At 41.3% G+C, this 11,550-nt stretch overlaps 1 protein-coding gene across 20 annotated transcripts in view; it reads right to left on the minus strand.

Annotated features, from left to right (window-relative positions):
* The window catches only part of PICALM (phosphatidylinositol binding clathrin assembly protein), a 106,372-nt gene extending 102,177 nt beyond the window's left edge, over positions 1 to 4,195 (minus strand). For 5 of the 20 annotated variants that reach the window (XM_027083603.1, XM_027083586.1, XM_027083585.1 and 2 more), the window contains exon 1: positions 3,691 to 4,193. In XM_027083603.1, coding sequence (XP_026939404.1) covers positions 3,691 to 3,743 — 53 coding nt within the window. In that variant the 5' untranslated portion in view covers positions 3,744 to 4,193. Of the gene's footprint in view, positions 1 to 3,690 lie in introns of all 20 variants that reach the window. The other 15 variants (XM_027083595.1, XM_027083593.1, XM_027083591.1 and 12 more) reach the window with 9 other exon arrangements.
* Positions 4,196 to 11,550: the final 7,355 nt, after the last annotated feature.

Here is an 11,550-nt window from a genome sequence, read left to right on the forward strand (position 1 = left end):
TACAGAATGTAAGGCAGATGGTGGCTGGAATGAAGTGTCCCTTGAAATTAACTGTAAAAAATATGGATATAAAAGTGAAAACATTAGAGCCATTAACATAATATTTCATCTCAGTGAAACATGCCCCAACATAAATGTCCAAGGAAAGTAAACAAGTATAGAAAAAAGTGTTCTTGTCAAAAAAACAAGAGTAAAGGTTGTGAAATCAGGTAAGAATGTTTTTACTTCAAGAATTTATAAATTTTAAAACTCTTTTCTGGGCTTCCCTGGTGGCACAGTGGTTCAGAGTCCGCCTGCCGACGCAGGTTCGAGCCCCGGTCTGGGAGGATCCCACATGCCGCGGAGCGGCTGGGCCCGTGAGCCATGGCCGCTGAGCCTGTGCGTCCGGAGCCTGTGCTCTGCAATGGGAGAGGCCGCAACAGTGAGAGGCCTGCGTACCGCAAAAAAAACCACAAAAAAACAAAAAACAAACAAACAAAACCTCTGTTCTGTCTGTACTTCAACCAATAATGTTTTAAGTATTCTATACCTCTTTAAATTTAGTTACAGATGATCTTCTATGCATATGACTTGCCTCTCCCATAGCTATGAGAAAGGATTAAATTAGATAATGGTTAATAAGTGCCTGGCAAACTGAAATCCTTCAAATACAAGGCTGCTATTCTTCTATCTTGATTATGGCCATTAGAGGCCTGAAATTAAATGCAAACCATGTTTAGTTTTAAAAATATGCTTCAGGTTTGACAACTCTTTTCATATTAGGGACACTACTTAACATTATTATCTACTGACCCCTATAAGCAAAGCAAAAGCTCTTTCTTAAACAAGTATACAATGTAGTATGAATTAAGCCATAATTCATGGATTACAATCATCATTTCCTAATATAGACAGATTTTGGCGAAGTACACAGAAACCACCTCCACACTCTAAAGGCTTATAGGAAAAAGCAGTCTTAAGCATATTTTTGTTAAATACTAATATTTAAAAAATAAAATCATTTTCATTAGGGTCAACTAATTAGGCAACAGTTTCTCAGTATATTAAAAGGCACAAGAGAACTAAGCCTTCACTAGAAAGAAAAATTCCTAAAAGAGGAAAAATTGTATCTACATTAAAGACTTAAAAGTCCATGATGTCAAAACCCAGAACTGTTTGTGAAAGCCTTTTCAATTTCCTCAAAGTATGTTAAAGTGTGTGGGGGAAGAAGGTGTTTACAAAAACCACTCATTGGTCAGACTTAAATTTATTCCATTAGTGGAACTGGTTATAAGGGTGTTTTAAACAACAATATAAAGAAAATAGTATTTTTTAAAAATTGTATTTTAAAAATAGTATTTTAAAAACCTCATAGAGTAAGTGGCTCCTTATTCATACAGATTTTTTTAAAAAATCAAACATTACCAGGAATATTCAGGTTCTAAAGTGGGAATTTATAAACACAGCAGTGGTAGAGAAAAAGACTACAAATGTGAGATTATCCATATACCAAACTTAATTCCAGTTCTTATCTGCAGCAGCTTCCATTACAAGAGAAAAGGCTAACATTCATAAAACCACAAGCAAGTCTCACTCTCCTAAATTTACCTAGCCTATTTTCTGACCTTTTCCACAATGTGTTAGAACTGCAACATTTGAAATAAGACAAGAACCTTTAAAAAGACTTTTAAAAGTGGTATCTATTCGTGTTATAATTTATCATTTTGAAGGGAGAGATGAGGATAACAGTTCACAAAGTCACAAGTAGTTTCTTCAACGCCAAAAACAAACAAACAACAAAACCAACCTAACAAAAGAATTAACAGTGTTAGGGCAAACCACAGATTGGGTAGAGCAAGCCAAGTAGTCATTTGAAGAGAAGTAAACAGTAGAAATGTCTACTCCAAATATCAGACAATCAAAAGAGGTACTTAACAGCTTCATAATGTATTTAAAAGAATTTTCCATTTATAAATATGTCACCATTTAAATATATTCTGAATTCTTTAAAACAGTCAAGGATTGATAGTTAACAAGCAGCCTCCATGAACCGCACGTCAAAAGAAGAACCAAGCAATAATGATGCCTTTTTAAACTTTTCCACAAGGAAGGAATAAGTCACAGTGAATAATGGGTTTGTCTGTAGCAGTAACTTGTTCTAACAGTACTTCATGAGCAAAGTATCTTGGAAGAATTCACATTTTGTACATTTTTTTAAAAAGCGCAAACCTTACGGCCAAAGTCCAAACGAGAACTCAAAACAGGACTCCCGTCAGTGAATTCCCTTTCAGGACATGCTCACTCTTGCTTCATACAGTAAAGCAAAGTAACTTTCACGTAGGATGAAGTCAGTCAGGCTTATGTGTCCAGTAGCCATTTAAAAAAGGAACTTATCTATTACAATGCCTTTTTCACTATGTTTCCCTGAAAAGTTTCAGGTCAAAGCTCCATTGAGTCAAAGCTTGAGTAATCCACTGATCTTTGTACCTTGAGGTAAAGGAGTGGAATAAAAAAGGAGGATATTACAGGTGGCTTCCAGGTTTGGAAAAAGTTGGGAGGAGTTAGCTCTAGTAATTGTAGCTAAGTTAGTGAATGGTGTAATATCATGCGTGTAAGAAAAACTAGTTCCTCAAAAGATAACCAGCATAAATTAAAACGGAGTCCAAACTCAAGCATCACCAAATATCTTTTTACCAGTTTTTTAAAGGATGTATGTTATTTGTAGATTTGATTATTAATCTATTTTGAATTCCAATAGTCTACGCTTCACTCAAGCTTCAGAATTCAAACCGCCAGGCTTAACAGCTCTAGGAACTGATACCAAAATCAGCAAACCCTTTTCCATATCCCCATTAGAAAAAAGAAAAGGGGGGGGGGGTGACTGACATTCACAAATTATCCCAGTCAAAAGCATGAAAATACAATGATTAAACCCCACCAGAGGTGATTAAAAATCCCGGCGTTCCACAAAGCTTTCCCCACACCAACAGAATCCCTTTACTTTCACGCCCACGAAGAAAGTAGTCAGGGGAAAAAAGTCGGATATTGAGTATGATATTTACAATGAGACGAAGGAACTTAAGTGAAGATACAGAGGCAAAGAAAGGTAACCCAAAGGGCGGGGTGAGGGGGGGGAAGGTGGACGAGAAAACCGGGAAAGGAAGGGACAGAAGAGGCCAGTGGAGCAAAGGAAGTGAGAATCACTTCAAGGGAGGCGGCCCTCAGGGTTGCGGAGAAACAGGGATCCGGGCCCACGGAACCAGGCGTTTACGGAAACCCGAAGAAGGCTAGTGGGGAAACAATAGGGCGGTGAGGCCGGGAGCAAGCGGGGAGACGCTCAGGAGAGGGCGGCTAGGCAGCACGGGACAGATGGGAAGAAAGAGTAGAAGGCTGCAGCAGACAGAGGAGGCCGGGAGGTGAGGGACTAGGTGGAGATGCAAGTTGGCCGGCTGTAATGTGTATCGCGGAGCACCGGGCAGAGAAGCCAGGGTCCCCTAGGAACCTGGAGGGGAGTGGCTTGTCAGGGATTTTTAGACAGGGAACGGAAGCCGTGAAGGCAGGTGTGATGGAAGCAGAAAGAACACAGCTCGGATGAGCACAGGACCCGCCGCGCCAGAGAAGACGCAGGGAGGGAAGAGGCAGCTGAAGCGGGGAAGAAGAGAGATAGGGAGAAGGACGCGGGTCGCGGGGGCAGCGGTCGGCTTCACTCACAGTCCAGGTGCTTTTTCTTGGGCCCCATGATCTCGTGGGTCGTGGCCTTGCATACTGTCTTGGACACGGCGGAGCCGGTGACACTGTGTTGGGCGGCGGTGATTCGGTCCGTCAAGCTCTGGCCGGACATCTCTGCGGCTCCTCCGCCACCCCTCCCGCTCGGCAGCCGGCGGGGACTGGGACCCCCAAGCGCCGGAGGACCCCCCCCCCCCCCTACCCCCACCGGCTCCTTCTCCGCCTGCCGGCCTGGGGCGGGGCTCAGGGCCGCGCGCTGCCACCCAGCCCGGAAAGAACCGGCTCTTGTCACCCGCGGGGTCAGGCACGATATCGGGCACTCCCCTGCCCCCGCCTCAGCTCAGCCCACCCCCTCCCTGGTCAGCTGAAGCCGGGCAGGGCAAAAGGGACAGGCAGCTGCAGGAAAATGGCGGCGCCAGGCTCCTCCTCGGAGCTTTCCGGGCTGCCCCGGGTCACGTGACTCGGGCACCGCCCCTCCTTCTCTGTCTCCCGCCCCTTTTCCCTTCTCTTTCCTCTTCGACGCAGGCCCTCCCTCGCTCGGCGAGGGAAGAGCGGGGCGGCGCCCGCGCGTTACGTGATGGAACCCGCCCGGCGGGCGCAACAGGAGGCTCCCCGCGGGGGCTGTGCGCGGCCCGCCGCGTCACGTGACGCTCCCTGCTAACAGGTCGCCCGAGGCTGGGCTCGCTGGGGTCAAGGGGCGGGAGGTGGGAGGCGGGGCGAGGGACGTATGGCTTCTCCCTTCTCCCCCCACAAGGGTGTCCTAGTGTCTGTGATTGAAACCAACGGCTCCCCACAGAGGAGGTGCAGCTACCTTCACAGCTACCCCTGAGCAAGGGGGTGTCAGAGCTGCTTGGGCTTTCCTAGCAGAATCAAGAATGTGTTTAGGGAGGCCCCCAAAACCATCCTCCTGGCTTTAATGAAAAGGAAAAGGCTTCCGTCGGCCCATTCTCGGAGGCTGTCAGCAGACCTCTCCCTACAGTGGGTATTGAAGCTCTCCCTGCTTACTTACCCCAGAAGGGTTGGGGGTTTTTTCCCCTTTTCTTGAGAGGCTTGGAAATGTCACCTGTTTTTGTTTATCTCTTCCCTGAAAACTTGACACATTGCTGCCAGTCTAAATTTGGATACTAATGGGCCAGTATTTTTTTCTCTAGGGTGTCAAATAGGACAGGAAACACATAGCTTCACTGGAATTTGAAAAGGGAAGTAGTACGATGATGTCAACAGAGATTAGCTGACCCTACAAGGCTGACTGCTGTGGTGATTAAAGGTCCAGACCATAGAAGGAAGTGAGAAGGTAGTAAGTGGAGAAGTCCCATTCAGAGAATCCAGACATCACTACCTGCCATCTCCCCTGGTTTAGTCTTTGTTCTCTTTGGCCTCTTTTTCTCTTGCGTAAGCCAGATTTTCAGGGAAAGAAGACACTTGAAACTGTCCTGTGGGCATTTTAGAGGAATTATTATATCCTGTGAATCTATTCTATGAGATCCACATCTATTTCACAAAGTCTTTTAAAATGTTAAAATGCCCCACTTTCAACACAAGTTTAAGGATAAATTTTAAAATCTCCATGAATGTTAAATTACCATGATAGTCCTATGTAATCTTGCTAGTTTCAAATGAAATGCTAACATACTCAGAAAGTCTGTGTACACCATCTGCTAGCCAAGTCCAAAATACTGTGCTTCAATCTGGTGACTCTCAAAAGATGCAAAGCTAATGGTTAACATTTTATGTATCATCATGAATTTTGTGGTCTCCTCCCATTCCCTTTCCCCCCCTTTTTTTTTCACTATGGCTGGTGAAAATTTGCAACACCATGCTTTTGCCAAGAACATAAAGTGCTTAAACCAGCAGGCTTCATCTGTGTCAAGCCAGCCCCAAATTTCTCAAAACTGTAATGACTTCCTTCAGTGCATCTGCAATCCATCTGCAGTTTGGTGCCCAGTTTGCTGCCCTGTGTGCATTGGGCCGTGGAGTTACCCAATTCTTAAGACCTCCTTACTATTCTTCTGTGGGTTCCACTTAATAAGTTACCAGGTGGCCTGAGCCTCTGCATTGGTAGACCCCTGCTGAGGTAAACAGGAGCTAAATCAGTAGCTAAATATTTCATCTTTAGGGAAAATGTAAAAGTTATTCCTAAACACACAGAAGGCAACGTGTATTTTTTGCACTACTATGAATGTCATTCTAGGAAGGTATTTCACCATTACTTTTACCAAAGAGATTCTTACAAACCACCATTATTCAAATAACTGTAGACATGTTCACCTTATAAATAAACTAGCTTCTGTTAGAAATATCACTGTACTTTTTTTCAAGGGTGTATTTTAGAAGTTTCTAAATATGTAAACAATTAGTGTCAATTAATTGTTAGGGTCCCCTAAATTAAAAAGTATATTGTAGAGAGGTGCGAGGTACAGGGGAGGGAACAACCTTTTTTTGAATGCTTTCTATGTGCTAGGAACACTACATGAATTTTTTCATTTAGTTCTCATTACTATAACTCTAAAAAGTATTGTGCCACTTAATACAGGGAAGAAAAAAGTCTTAGAGATTAAATGCTTATATAATTTTTCTCTATTGCTTAAAAAAAAAAATTCTTAGGGGCTTCCCTGGTGGCGCAGTGGTTGAGAATCTGCCTGCCAATGCAGGGGACACGGGTTCGAGCCCTGGCCTGGGAAGATCCCACATGCCACGGAGCAACTGGGCCCGTGAGCCACAACTACTGAGCCTGCGTGTCTGGAGCTTGTGCTCCGCAACAAGAGAGGCCGCCACAGTGAGAGGCCCGCGCACCGCGATGAAGAGTGGCCCCCGCTCGCTGCAACTAGAGAAAGCCCTCGCACAGAAATGAAGACCCAACACAGTCAAAAATAAATAAATTAAAAAAAAAAAAAAAATTCTTAGAAGTCCCAGAATCCCACAAATACTCAAGTGATAGAAGCAAGATTTAAAAACTCATTGTCTTTCCATTACTTTATCTAGATTCTTTAGGCAAGACTTGAAGCAACTACCATATATATTAAATTCATTCAACAAATACTTCTTGCCTGCATACCCTGTGCTAGGCATTGCTAGGTGCTGATGTAATAATGTGTGACGCAAACATGGTCTCTGTTCTCAGAGTTCTTACACTATTTTAAATGGCAACAGAGGAGAAAAATAAGTGGGGAGAAGAAAATATGCTGCACCTGAAGAATCTTTATGATGTCTGTAACTTTAAGAAAATGAGGGAGAAAAAGAATATGGAAGAGGGGATTGATCAGAATTTTTACCCTTTATTATTTCAGTTAAGCCCATTCCCAAATCCAAAGAGTCTACCAGTTCCCTACACCCACTCTTCTTAGACATTAAGGTTATCTAAATTATAATCTTTTGACATTCTGTTAGCTAAGCTGACATGAACAACTTGGCAACCCCTTCATCCCTCACCTTTCAATGTTTATGTTTCCTGATGCTGCCAAATCAGTTAAAGATCATAATCTTATATAACCTTACACAAAGGTAAGGACTTTTCTTTGAATGTAGCTGAGCTCTCTTGCTAGAACCTCCAAGCAAGGACTTCACTTCCTTATTCAGACTCGCAGCATACACCCTTGTGATAATAATAATTACATGCAACTGTGTTGATTACTTACCCTATGCTAAGCACGTTACATGCATTATCTCAGTTAAACCCTAAGACCACCTCATGACCTGAAGTGGCAGAGAAACCTCTGAATTCCCCAAAGTCTGTTTCCTTTTCTCCTGAGCACACATACTATGTTTCCCAGCCTCTCTTGTGATTAGTTGGGGTCAATACACAATAGACTGTGGACAGAAACAATGAAAGCTGTTTAAGTTTTGGCCCACAAAACCTCTAAAACCTCCTACACATGCGCCATATCCTCTTTCTTTCCCTACCTACCAGCTGAATGAAGATTTCAAAGAATCTAGAGGAAGTCAAAACTGCAAAATAGAAGAAGCATGGGGCCCCAAATTAGTCCTTGAAGGAATCCTGCCCCAGAGAACTGCATGACCAGGAACACCTGTATTGGATTTTGTTTTATTAAATTATGCCTCTAAAATTTTAATGCTGTGTGTTATAGTAGTAATTAGCTACCCTACCTAATGCCCTTCTTTTCTCTCCATTTTACTGATGAAGAAATTGAGGCTTAAGAAAAGTTAAGTAACTTGCTTAAATTTGCTCAGCTATTAGGTAGGGGAGCAAGGATTAGATCTCAGGTCTGTCTGACTTTAGAGCTTGGGCTCTCACTGCTTGAGATCCTCGTGATACTATTTTATGTACTTCTAAAAACTTTATTAAAATTTTAATACACACTGCTTCACCTAGCATGCAGAAAAGACAGAAATCAGGGTGACCACCAGGTTCTCTCCCATATGTGAGACTGTCTTACTATCTTTAACTCATTCCTGCCACATTTTCCTTTCTTCCAGGTATATTAATTCTATAATTTCAATATGACTTTCAATGTATTTGGGCCTTTTATACCTCTTGAAAGATGACATGTGGACTAGCTCTTAAATATAATCCTTCTCTTAAAAGGAAAGACTAACCAAACCTTGACCCTGAATCATCATCAAAAACTCTCTAATTATGAAGCAGAATAAAAGTAGGATACCTGTGTTGTCAAGGTACCTGGGGTCCATTCTTCTCTGTAATATAAAGAGGCTGAATCAAGTAAAAATGTATTCGAGCATGCAACACTGAACTAAAAGATCAGAGTTTCAATGTTAATGGTAAAATTAGGATATTAAATTTTGACCAGTAAGTATCACCAAAATTAATATTTATTAATTCATTTGAGGCAATGGGAGAAATACCAGTTTGGAGTCAGACACACTTAGGTTCAAAACTCTGGGCAAGTTATTCAGTTTCGTCGTATGTAAAACAGGGGTAGTAGCATATATCTTACAGATTTCTTGTCAGGATTAAGATAATGTATATTTGTAGCCTTTATTTAGATTCCACGTATAAGTGATATCATGTGATATTTGTCTTTGTCTTACTTCACTCAGTATGACAATCTCTAGGTCCGTACATGTTGTCGCTGATGGCATTATTTCATCCTTTATTATGACTGAGTAATATTCCATTGTATTTATGTACAAATGAACTTATCTACAAAATGGAAATAGAGTTACAGATGTAGAAAATAAACTTATGGTTACTGGGGGTAAGGAGTGGGGGAGGGATAGATTGGAAGATTGGGATTGACACATACTACTATATATAAAATAGATAACTAATAAGGACCTACTGTATAGCACAGGGAACTCTACTCAATACTCTGTAATGGCCTACATGGGAAAAGAATCTACAAAAGAGTGGATACATGTATATGTATAACTGATTCACTGTGCTGTACATCTGAAACTAAAACAACATTGTAAATCAACTATACCCCAATAAAAATTAAAAAAATAAAATAATGTGCATAAAAACTAGTACAGTGCTTGACACACAGTTGTCACTCAATGAATAAAATCATTCAACAAACATTTGCTCAGAATTTACTATGGGCAAAGCCCTCTACTAGAGTCTCAGGATACAGACATAGATTAGACAAAATGTTAACGCAATGTACAATTAACCCTTGAACAACATGGATTTCAACTGCACACGTCCACTTATACATAGATTTTTTTCAATAAATACATACTATAGTGCTACATGATCCCTGGTGGTTGAATCTGCAGATGCAGTGGTAGGACTGTAAAGCTATGCATGGATTTTCGACTTGACAGTGGGATGGGAGATGGGGGCTAACTCTTGCCTAGTTCAAGGGTCAACTGTATTAAGTAATATGACAGAGGTATGCCTAGAGTACTATTAGAACAAAGAGAGATGACACCTAGTTCTTCCTGATGGGATCAAGGAAGGTTTATCAGGGACAGTGACACATAAACAGACTCTTGAAGGATGATTAGGAATTGTGAAGGAATCAAAGAGAAGTTATTGCAGGCAGAGGAAAACCACATCTGCAAAAGAAGGAGCCATTTGGGGACTGCAAATTGTTATATACGGCTGAAACATAGTGTATGTGACGTTTTTATTTATTCAGTCAATCAGCGAGTAGTTATTGAGCACCTACGTATGCTGAATAGTGTTCTAGGTCCTGAAAACACATCAGTGAACAAAATAGAAAAGTTTTCTGCCTTCTTGAATGGTGTGTATATTCAAGTGGGGCATATAACAAATAAATATGAAACAGATGCAGGGAGAGAAGAGTGCTATGAAGAAAAATTAAGCAAGGTAAAAGAATCAAGAGGACTTTAAATTGGATGATGACAAGGGAAAGCCTTTCTAAGAAGGTGACATGTGACCTGAGTGGATTGTGGGAGTCAGCGGTGCAAATATTGGGGAGATCATTTTGCATAAAGGGAACAATGAGTACAATGTCTCTCAGACAGGAACAAGGTTAACTTGTTTGTGGAACAGTAAGGACAGTGTGGCCACCAAAGAGAGAGTGAAGAGAAAACGATTCAGGAAATGATTCCAGAGATATGACCAGATTATGAAGGCTTTATAAGGCATGTTGAGGAATCTAGGTAACATCTAGAGGTAGAGGTCCCATGAGAAGAGACAGCCCTAGGTCCTTGGAACAACTAAAGGCTGCATGAAGTAGGCTGTTTCCAACCAAGACAGCTGGAACAAGACCCCATTTGTTGCCATGTTCTTCTTTGTACCTGTATCCCCTTGGGTTTGCATCTTTATCTTCTCAGCTATTTTCTTCCCCCACTTCAGGATTAAGGTCCAAGATAGCTAATGGCTATCTGTGTCCTTTACTCATGGTATCCCCAAGACCTGTATTCCTCATACACTAGTAAGGTTGAATAAACCCTACCCAAATTAAAGGGCAAAAGAAACTTGATTACATAAGGAAAGTCCAAATAGATTGTCACATGCTTTCATTGTTCAGTTTTCAAAATCTAATATGGCTTTCAAATGCCTTTCAAACTCTAATAATTTTTGTCTTAGTGTCTGTCTGCATAGCAGTTACCAGATATATGATCTTCAGAGTCTTAAATGCTGCTGCACAGCCACTGCTAACACTAGATGATTTACAAATGATCATCCAACCAAAAGAACAAGAAAGCCTGATACTTACAGAGGTCAATATGACTACCATGAAAAATTCAATACGTAATTGCAACTTACTAAATAGCAGTGCAGATCTGGATTGATCACCTCCCCAGGAAAATAATCGTCTTTCTTTCGGCTTAGGCTGCAGATTGACCAAAAGAATGGGGACTGAGAAATGAAGCAAAAACTAATGATTTGCAAAATGAAATGAAGCAAAAACTGAAATGATCCCCTGTACCATTCCATGATATGTAATAAAAACTATTTAAGCTCTTATTGTTTTAACACCAGCTTATTTAGGCCCATTTGTAACAATATAAGACTACAAATAAACTGATTTAACTGTAACTCTGCACAGATTCATAGGTTCTAGTAATACAATTACTTTACAAATTCTAACCAATTCCTGCCTTATTAGGCTACTAATATCCACCTCAAAGGCAGCCTATGGTTAATCCTATAAATATCTTTCCCTTACCACCCCCTTTTGAGACGTTATTGAGACTCTATTACTGTGATGCTTCCCCTTATTAGCAACTTTAACAAATCCATGTTTTTATGATGAAATATTTTTCTCATGATCTTTGTATGGAATGTGGCAGACTAAATCATATGCCCCACAGAGGTGTCCATGTCCTAATTCCCAGAACCTGTGAATTTGTTATCTTACATGGTAAAAAGGATGTAGCAGATAAGATTGAGGATGGAGAGATTATTATCTGGGTGGGCCTGATGTAAAGGGTCCTTATAGAGGGAAAGAG

Source organism: Aethalodelphis obliquidens, unplaced genomic scaffold, assembly GCF_003676395.1.
Source record: "Aethalodelphis obliquidens isolate GAN/ISIS:26980383/991018 unplaced genomic scaffold, ASM367639v1 scaffold50, whole genome shotgun sequence".
NCBI classification, from domain to species: Eukaryota; Metazoa; Chordata; class Mammalia; order Artiodactyla; family Delphinidae; genus Aethalodelphis; species Aethalodelphis obliquidens.